Genomic DNA, 10,399 nt, shown 5'->3' with positions numbered 1-10,399 from the left:
CACACACACACACACACACACACACACACACACACACACACTCCACCCCGTTAGAGTGACCAACTCTTCCACTTTGTCTGGGCCCAGGAGGATTCCTGGGACCCGGGATTTTCCATGGGGAAACTGGGACAAGTCGATTGCCCTAACCCAAGAGAGATATTTTGATTTGGGCTTAGAAGAGTCTGATTAGAAGAACAGCAAAGTGCAGAGGGCTCCTCCTCACTCTGAGTGCAGTTCTGCTCATCCCGGCCATCCTCACAGTCCCTGAAGCCGTCGCAGACCAGAGGGCCGTGCTGCCTGAAGGAGCTGGAGTTGCAGGCAGGTCTAAGAGTCGCTGGAAGGAGAACAGGCAGAAAGCTCGTGAGCCTGAGATATCAGTGGGACTCCCTGATGACCAGCAGTGCCCCTCAAAACGTGCAAATGGTTAAGATGACTTAAACAAAACAAAACATGTGTTTTCTCAAAACTGACACCTCCATGAGGAAAAGCAGATGTTTACATTTTGGTGTAATTCTTAGCACTTTGAGCTTGTCAGATGTGACTTTTGCTTGTGGAGAAATACATTAAACTCTGGTGGTTTGTTTCTTTAATTACAATTAAATGCATCATAAGATTTTAAGGAAAATAAAAATCATAAACTGTTATCTAAATTGGACTTGTCTACCTTCCTAAACAAAATGGAGTGTCCTGAGATTGGGGATTTTGTTTTACTCATCTCTGTTCTTCAGGCGCCTGATCAAATAGTAGGTGCTCACTAAAAGTTTGTTGACTAGATTAACGAATGTGAGATCTTAAAGAACAACAGACTTGTAGTCTATTGGTAAGGAAAACTCTCTTTAAAATTATTTTACCCTGAGACACTCATTCCCTGAACTAGGAAATACCAGTGTAAACCTGTTACAATTTTTCTTCTTTGGAATATTTTCGGGAATTGCCTTTAGACCAGTGACAGACACAATATAGTAGCAAGCACTCTTAGAAGGTATAATTCCTTAGACATTTCTGTTTTTTTGAAAAGTTATCATTTTTGTTATCTGCTCCTGTTTTTTCAGAGGTATGTCTTGTGAGGATCAGGGGGGAGGACGTTGCTGCCCTGAAATAGTTCATTTATTTACTCTGAGAGTATCTAGTACCTAGTCAACTCCTAGAGAATAGCTCCCAACATGGCATGATGAGATATGATAATTACTAAAACACAGTCCTTGTTACGAAGTAACAGTAGTCACTTTCATTTGGAGCATAATAGTAGGGAATAAAAATAACATAAGAAACAAAAGCAACCTCAATCACTATACAATGGTATTTATTTTCTTAAGAAATAGAAGACCCTATAGATTTAAATTGTTAATGAAGCCTAAGTTAAGAGGGTTTTAATTTGTTTTGTCAATAAAAAAAAAAGGTGTAGAGTTACAGGTTATTTTTTATGAACATAATTTTTCAGCTAGTTATATTAACTTTAATATTTCTCCAAAATATGAAAAAGATTAAATAGCTTCATCATTGCAATTGTATTGGAATTAAACTCTGGATCTTTAGGAGAAAGTGTTGCCAGTGGTGTCATATGGTCCAGTGAACTATTCTCCCCATTTTGCTCCCTGAAACTGGAGATAGATTCAGGAATTAGGTGCAAATAGTAATGAAAAACCAATACAGAGACTCTCTGCCCAAAATAAGAATATCCAATACCCCACCACTTAGTTATTACCAATGTGATGTTGATGCAAACTATACAGGTTAAAAAAAAAAAATCAACTCTTTTATTCTCAACACCTGTGCTCCATAAATGAGCACGCTGAAAGTGTTTACTTCTCTGCAGATTCTGAACTTCTTTCTAGAGGGAAGATCCGTGCTTTAAAATAGGATTATGTTTAAGATTGTGGCTGCTTGACTTAGTAACCATAGATCCTCATTCTCTATGATAGTATTATGCATCCCCACCCTTGCCACGGCCCCAAAGTGTGCAGGATAAACTTCCCTGCCCCTTGACTGTGGCCTCAGCTATTTGACCGATGGAATATGACACAAGTGATGGTGTGCCAACTCCAAGCCCAGGACTTAAGAGGAATCTTATATTTTTGGTCACCCCTCCTTTGCTTCTACCACTGCCAGGGCCAGGTGCCTAGCTCAACAAGGAAAAGAACCATGAGGAGTAGAACCAACCCCAACCTGAGAAGAACCAAGCTCAGGAGGCTCCACAGCTTAAAACAGTGCCACCCAGCTGAGCCCAGCCCAGATTGGTCCTACCTGAGACAACACACAGATGTGTGATCCAGGACAAACGATTGCCGTAAGCCACTGAGTTTGGGGGATAGTTTATTATGTGGCAATAGATAACAGCTACAAAGACCCAGGATATGCATCAGCAGCAACAGTGGTCCTGACAAGCTATTTATTCCTAAGAAAGTCATAGTAAAAGCTTAAATACCCACCACAGAAGAGTTCATCACTTTCATCAAAGCAGTCATTTACTCCATCACAGCGCTGGGCCTGAGGGACACATAAACCGGAGGAGCATCTAAAAGATCCAACAGGACAGGCTAGAGACAATAAGACACAGGAAATCTGTGTGGGTCCCTAAAAGTCACCAGACCACATTAACAAAGAAATGTGAATCGTTAAGTGGCTGAGTGGCAACATAGCGGTAGTAATTATACGATTTCTCCATCAAAGCGAAGCTATCGCTGGTAATTGAAAGACCAAAAAGGAGTATTTAAGAACAAAGAAATCAAACTAATCCACCAGAAGCTCTGAGTCGACATTGCAGCCAGGTCACACGTACAAATTCCTACACCTCCATCCCTGACTCAGCAACCTGGCTTTATCCCAGACTTGGAGCAAGAGAAAGCTGGAAGCTGCCTTTGAGTCCAGTATGCTCAGCGTGCAGTCTTTAGAATCCCCGGGGAATTTAAGTGGCCTTCTGGTGTTTCTGAATCCCCTATGACCAGATGCATTATTCTGAGGGTTGGTGCCTTTAATTACATTTTCAAGGGATCTCTATGGCAAAATGTATTAGGAACCACTGATCTTAGAAGTTGGACCTAGAGAGATTAATGACTGGTTTCAAAACTCAGGACTCCTAGGGCACTTCAACCAGGCTACTCATCAAAGATCCATTCCCTGGAATGGAATCTTTAATCCTGGGCTTATAGCTAAACATGATAGTACTAATAAATCCTTTCTCTCTGCCGTGGTCTGAATATTTGTGTGCCCCAGCCCCCAGATTCATATGTTGAAATCCTAACGCCCAGGGTGATGATAGGGGGAAGTGGGGCCTTCAGGAGGTGATAAGTGATGGAGGCAGAGCCCTCGTGAATGGGATGAGTGCCTGCCTTATAAAAGAGGCCGCATGCTAACACATATATAAGGAATTTAAGAAAAAAATAATGTCATGAAGAACCTAGGGGTAAGACAGGAATAAAGACACAGACCTACTAGAGAATGGATTTGAGGATACGGGGAGGGGGAAGGGTAAGCTGTGACAAAGCAAGAGAGTGGCATGGACATATACACACTACCAAACGTAAAACAGATAGCTAGTGGGAAGCAGCCGCATAGCACAGGAAGATCAGCTCGGTGCTTTGCGACCACCTAGAGGGGTGGGATAGGGAGGGTGGGAGGGAGGGAGATGCAAGGGGGAAGAGATATGGGAACATATGTATATGTATAACTGATTCACTTTGTTATAAAGCAGAAACTAACACCCCATTGTAAAGCAATTATACTCCAATAAAGATGTAAAAAAAAAAAAAGAGGCCGCACAGAGCACTCTCACCCCTTCTGCCATGCGAGGGCACAACGAGAAGTCTGAGACCAGAAGATGGCACTCACTCAACCATGCCGGCACCCTGATCTTGGACTTCCAGACTCTAGAACTGTGAGAAATACATTTCTGTTCTTTATTAGCTACCTAGCCTGTGCTTCGTGCAAAAGAATGGGGAGGGTGCATGGTCAGGTCAACCACTAACTCAACGGCACACGATGGAGAGCATGAGCTCCTAGGAAATACCCATGGTTTGAAATAAGAGTTAAAAATAAGATGGCTTACTAGTTACCTGTATCATTGATGGGAATTATAATATTCTGATATTCAGAAATGTAATAATTCTGAATCCAGAAGCAGGTATGTTAGCATTGGCAAAGAAGGAAGGGTCTAACTGAGCTTTCTCTCAGGACTTAACCTCATGGATTCCTAAGTGGTCAACTCTTACTTTCCCCCTTTTAAAATGGGTTGAGACACAATCACTGTTTCTCCAAGCACAGAGTGGCATCCCAGTGGCAGGAGAAGTGACTGTAGGTGGAATACAGACGAAAGCCTCCTATTTGAATTGTCATATATTTTAATTTCTACTACAAAAAAATACAATTAGATTATTAAACCTCAGAGACTACCATTTAAGACAAAAAACAAAAACAAAAACGGGTTGAGAATTTCCTGAGTCAGTATCTACTCTCTCCAGCACTAATGACTTCCCTCAGACATTGCCTTTTCTGCTGACCGCTTCCTGGCCACTGTTCCAGCAGTTCTCAGTGTGAAGTTCAACACTCTGCAGGCCGCTATTTGGACTCTCCTTGAAAGACCAGTCCTTCTATGCATCAGAAGCCACAGTGAGTTGCAGCTGCTGCCCTCCGATCCATCAAATGTTGGCGTAAACCTCATATTTACAAAAGCTTATGGCTAGCAAGAGGAACAATGAGTCAAGAAATTGTCCTACATTTCAGGAATAATGTAAGAAACTATTTTTCAATTGTAACAAACAACGATATTATTTCTTCTATAATTTAAACTTCAGCATAATAAATACATAATTGTATGTAATATTTATCATATATTTTGTTCTTACTATATAGTTATTTAAGTATTATTATAAAAGTATACTAGTCAATAGCAGAAATAAAGAAGCAGTTTTCATTCCTTAAATTCTCAACGCTTAGAGCCATAAAGCGTTAGCCTCTGTTTAACCCTTCATTACGGTTTTCTAAGGGGCTGATCCCCGGCTTACGTTGACTGATGTTGTAACTGCCATATTCCACCAAAAGTGGCTTGTCCGAAAGCCTTGAACTGCACTGAAGCTGAACGTGAACCAAGGAGTTGGGCACTCGGAAAATCGTCTGGTGGTCCATGTAGGAGCCGCAGTACCTGAGGAGTGAGGGTAGGGGGACACACAGCATGAGGGCTGTCAACTGCATTCCTGTCTTCTGTCAACAGCGAATTCACTGATACTTTGGTCATTTGAGCTTCATAAACGGAGATGCTTATGGTAGAGCTGATGGTAGTTATCCATCCTATGCTAAGTGATTGTCATTGAGTCACTTCTGCCCCCTTGATTTTCTCCTCTGCTAAATAAAACAATAGCGTTACTACCAACTATCTGTTACCTGTTGCTTTCCTCACCAATACTTATAATTAGAAGAAATACAGGTTTAATTCTCCTAGGGCTCTCTCTTCTTCGAACATAAATAACTGCCTAACAAAAAAAATTGCCTACTCTGGCCACAAACCTCTCTGCGGGGCAGAGTGGAACCCATGAACTCAGGTTGAAAACATGCAGAGAATTCCAGCAACACTTAAAGCAAAAGACAACAATCTTTCAACCTAAATTGAACTCTGATATGCACTTCAGGGCTTGTCCTTGGCAAAATTTCAAAATAGTGATGTCTAGCTGCAATATTCCCCTACCTTGGTTTTGCTTTGCATCACCTAGGAGCAAATGTCCCTCCTATTAGTAATCCTGGCATGAGCACTGCCGTTAGTGGAACATGAAGTACGATTACACTGGGGCCCATGGTGAGTTAGGCTTCTGCCTTGTGTGAGCAAGACTTTCCCAGGTGTCTATTGTTTCTCAAAGGGAAACAGTAGACACTAGGCTTGAAGGGGGACGTCCTCCACTGGAATCTGTTAACGCCCATCACTCCAGGTCCCCAAAGCATTTGGGAACCACACATTTCATGGATCAGATGTTGGCATTCAGTGTGAAGAGCACGGGGATAACCTATCATCTTACAGTTCAAAGCATTCACGTATATTTCAGGACGAATCTTTTGCAATTGGCTGAAGTTCAGGAGCTGATCGGCGGATAAACCAGCTCCTGAGATACCAGGAAGAGACAGCAGCTGCAGGTGGCCACCTGGCTAAGCGGAAGCCAGCATCTGAGAGGTGCATGAAAGCCTAGTCAAGCTCTTGGGGCCAGAGTCTACTCTAGTTGGTCATCTTGGGATCAGAAGCCTGCATTCTAAAATCATGATGATTGTTATCTGTATCTCATAGTTTTTATCGGAATTCTCCATTAATATTTACTAGAGTTTTCTTGCAAAGATTAGCCTCACTTCAACATTAAAGAGGAGTTAAGAGGAAAGGGGTCAAGCATGAAACCATGCTTGGGCTGGAGTTTACAGGGGGACAGTATGTAATGGGGCATAGTGGTGGTTTATGAAATGAAAGTAAAATAAAGCGAGAGATTGGAGAAACCCAGCAAGTGTTAGTTTACGTGGGCAGACACGTGACAGCTAAGAAAACTGAGACATAAAGAGGTGAAGTAATTTGTTAAAGTTCAAATAGCTAGTAAGCAGAGGCAGCATTAGGACCCAGTTCACCAGATACTAAACCCTAGCACTTTCTAACGCACCAATAGCCTTGCCCTCCGGAACTTTGCTGGACAAAAGCTTAGGAAGGCTGTCCATTTCTTCAGGTTTGTATACTGCATTCTAGTTGCCCTGAGCACTCATACTCCACCCCTATGTTCTCTGAATTCAAGATCACTAGGCTTCCTGGTCTCAGCATTACTTTTTCTCCCTTCTCCATGACAGACCCAAAGCCTTTAGGCTAACCTTAGCAGCAAGGTGCCAGGAATTAGTTCAGTCAGAGCCTTTCTAATGAAAAGGATGGATAATGGGAAGGACTGGCATTTTAAATCCCATGGTTACAACTAGTATCAAAAGAATCTGATAGAATTTCAGCCAACCCACAAGACAAAATGAAGAGCTGGTCCTTCAGGGAAAGTATTTAGGGCAGAGAGCTTTCCTGGTATTTGCAGAAGGAAACTATTCATATTTTGGCAGCAATACATCATGGGTGGCAGGGGTTGCTACTTAGGGGGAAAAAGCATCTCATTTTCAAAGCACTGCTTTATTTTAAGCATACAAGCTTACAATAGATTTGTAAAGATTTGTTTTCTGGACCGCTAATTAAATACCAAAATGCAGTATCTTTAAAGCCTTGGGGCACATTCCATAGTATTTATGCATCCAATGTCATTTCCTTAGCAATCCTATTAATCATATTAATCATAGCTAAGACGTTCTGGTGTGTGGTAAGCATCATTTCATTGAATTCTTACCGAAAAACCCCACCTCATTACCTCATTTTACAGACTGACAAAGTGATTAAATAATTTGTCCTAGTTAATGTAGCTACTAAACAGCAAGGCTGCAATTTGAACCTAGGTCTTCTGCCTCCTACTTAATAGACCCTTGATTCAAAAATACTCCCAAAAGGAGTACAAGCCACATGTTAATAATGGATCCAAGAAAACCATTAAATCAGGGAAATTCTATTCCAAGTCATTGATTCTAGGATCAATGACTATTTAGCAAGTCATCTAAGAGTCTAAATGAAATCAAAGAAGGTTGTTCAGGAAAATCATTTAGAAAGGGAAGGTTTCATTCATGGAATAGCTGTGAGCAAAGAATTAGCAGACAAGTCCCTCAGGCTAACTTCAAAAGTTTCCTTAAAGTAAACTGAGAAGCTATTTGGCAAAGACAGGGCATCCTGTATTTTTTTTTTTTAATACAAGACCTATTATAACTTTAGAAGCAAGTAAACAATAACAACAGCTAAAGGATGAATTAAGGGAGAGAGTAAGGACCTTCTAGATCAGTTCGGGAAGCCCAGGTGCCTAAATTTCTCTCAGCTTCTTTCTCCTACTAAACAGAACTGGCTAATGGTTTTTAGCTTTTGTAATCATCAGGACTTCTATTTACTATTTTCCTCCATGGCTGCAATGGTTTTTCTGCCAATTATTTTTGTAAAGTATGGAGCAGGTACATCCATAGCCCAGCAGTACAGAGCAGTGATGGAAACAGGGACTTGGGAGCCATAAGGATTTGAATCCTGGGTTAATCTCTTATGAGCTGAGTGACTTTGAGCAAGTTATTTAACTCCTGTAGTCCTCAGTTCCCCTGTCTGTAAGTAGTAAAGTGCAGACTCTCTGGGGGAAAGGAATCCAAGGCTTTGAACTACTGGGTGAGGCTTTTCATTAGATTCTTCACATACGGAAACCACTTACATGTGCTCATTAATTTCCCACCATCCGTGGTCACAGCCTTTCAAACTCTTCTTGGTTATTGAATAGTTATGGAATTTCAGTGCTATGCCGAGAGTTGATAGGGGAGTCTATGAAAAACAAACGTAAGTCAGAAAAATGACTCAATTGAAGAATATGTTTCAGACTAAGATTTTGTTACTCAGAACTCATTCCTTGGGCTTGCTATTTTAAGGGCATTTTATTCTCTGTGCCCTGTGGCCCTTGGTGGGGTAGACCAGCTCCCCTGAACAAACTGACCTGAAGAGAAGAGCACAACAGAGAAGGAAGTGAGCTGCCTCCCCAGCCCACCCTGTGCTCAAGGAGCAGCTGTGATGCCCCAGTGTGATGAGCTGAGACAGATACATTAGATCACCTCTAGGTTTCAGTTTCCTCCAAGTAAGTGAGCTTAACTTTGAAAACACCCACTTGTTAGCAAGTTTACACACTTTCCTCCTTAGATGACAATAATGACAGTTTATTTAAGGCACTATTCTGATTCTTTAGATAAAGGAGGAATGAATCAGCATCCTCTTCATATTAAACCTTGGTATTTCAGAAGTTTCTGAGTCATCCCTACATCTTCTCTGAAGAGATCAAACAAGGGAAGCAGCTACTTATGTGGTATGTGCACAAGTGAGCGCATACACACACACACACTCACACGTACACACACGCAATGCAACTGGCCTTGTTGTGACATTGTATGACATGCACATACGTCACATCTGATATGCCATAATTTTTGTTTTAATTTTCACTTTAGCCCAGGAATTATTTAAGAGAGAGTTCTTACATTTCCAGGGAGCAGAATTTTGGCTTCCCTATTTTCAAGGTTTTAAATTCTATCTGAGTTAGATAACAGATTATTTATTGCAGTATAGCTTTTAATTTTTTAATTTACTAACAATTTTGTTGGGATCAAATTTATGAAGGCCCCAAGGTCATTTTTTAAAAGGGTAATTTCTGTTTATATATATTACCAAACTCATTATTTGTATGATTTAATACTCTTCCTAGCCTTATTTATTGTCCCCCACTGTCTCTGTAATGAACCAAGAGAAAGGAAAATCTCTTATTGAAGCACTCTCCATTTCTCTTTGTACTTCATATAGGTTTTACGAGTATTAACGCTATACCCTTTGGTGCATAAATAATTGTAGTAATTAGATCGTTATGTGGATCGCCCTCTTTGTCACTGCAGATTGCCTTCCTTTTCCCACTGAATGCCGTAATTCCAGCATTGTCTGGCATTAAGGCTGTGATCCTTGCTTTCTGATTGCTTACATATGCCTAGTATGATATTGCCCATCCTTTTATTTTCAACTTTACTAAATCACTTTTTAAATTCATTTTGTCTTTTAAAAACAGCATACAGTTAAGTTTTAGGTAATACTTTGCAATTCAATCCTACTGTCTTATCCCTTTAACAGATGAGTTTTGTCCATTGACTTTTATTGCTCTGACAGACATTTGGTTTTTCAGTTATGTCATCATATTTTATGTTATAGTTTCTTTGCTGTATGGTGTACTTCTTTCTAACTTGTGTTTAAATATAGCTCCTCTCCCGCCTTAGTCTACCTTTGAGAGGAAATGGATTGGGCACTTTATGACTGATTTAAACATAACAACATGGTTAGGCAGGTAGTATGATTTGATTCCCATCTTATAGAAGAAGAAACCTAGACTAACCAAAGACAAGCAAATTTCCCAACGCAGACCAGAAACTCAAACCAGTCCTGCATTTCTCTGAAGGCCTCCCTTTTCTCAGCACTGCCTGGAAACCCATGTCGGGAACCCCAGAGGAACAGGATTGTCTTTCATTCACCATAAGACTCACAAGACTCATGAGAATACATATCACACTTTTTTCACTCTTGTCATTTGGTTATTTCTTCACATTAAAAAAAAGAAAAAAAGATGTGAACTGAAAGATAGTAAGTATATTTAAGGAATCAATTAAATTTTCTAGCATGAGAACATATTCCAATGCAATCCTCCACCAAGAAGCTTGCTTGGGCATTTTCACTGAGTTCCAGAGCGCTGAAACAAAATGGATTTATATGCACCCCAAGCAAAAAGCCTCTCCACAGTGAAAGGAA

General features: G+C 40.7%; 1 protein-coding gene across 6 annotated transcripts in view; it reads right to left on the bottom strand.

Annotated features, from left to right (window-relative positions):
- Window positions 1-10,399, bottom strand: part of TMPRSS7 (transmembrane serine protease 7) — a 56,646-nt gene that overhangs the window by 9,278 nt on the left and 36,969 nt on the right. For 5 of the 6 annotated variants that reach the window (XR_003432440.1, XM_027104534.1, XM_027104516.1 and 2 more), the window contains 4 exons: window positions 8,283-8,389; window positions 5,001-5,137; window positions 2,430-2,537; window positions 224-334 (listed from right to left, as the gene is read on the bottom strand). Coding sequence is in view for 5 of the 6 variants with exons in the window: in XM_027104534.1 (XP_026960335.1) it covers window positions 224-334; window positions 2,430-2,537; window positions 5,001-5,137; window positions 8,283-8,389 (463 nt within the window). In the remaining variant the exon portion in view is untranslated. The remainder of the gene's footprint in view (window positions 1-223; window positions 335-2,429; window positions 2,538-5,000; window positions 5,138-8,282; window positions 8,390-10,399) is intronic. The other variant, XM_027104524.1, reaches the window with a different exon arrangement.

The sequence above is a fragment of the Aethalodelphis obliquidens genome, unplaced genomic scaffold, assembly GCF_003676395.1.
Source record: "Aethalodelphis obliquidens isolate GAN/ISIS:26980383/991018 unplaced genomic scaffold, ASM367639v1 scaffold1, whole genome shotgun sequence".
NCBI lineage: Eukaryota > Metazoa > Chordata > Mammalia > Artiodactyla > Delphinidae > Aethalodelphis > Aethalodelphis obliquidens.
The sequence above is the reverse complement of the archived record's forward strand: the minus strand, read 5'-3'. Positions and strand labels throughout refer to the sequence as shown.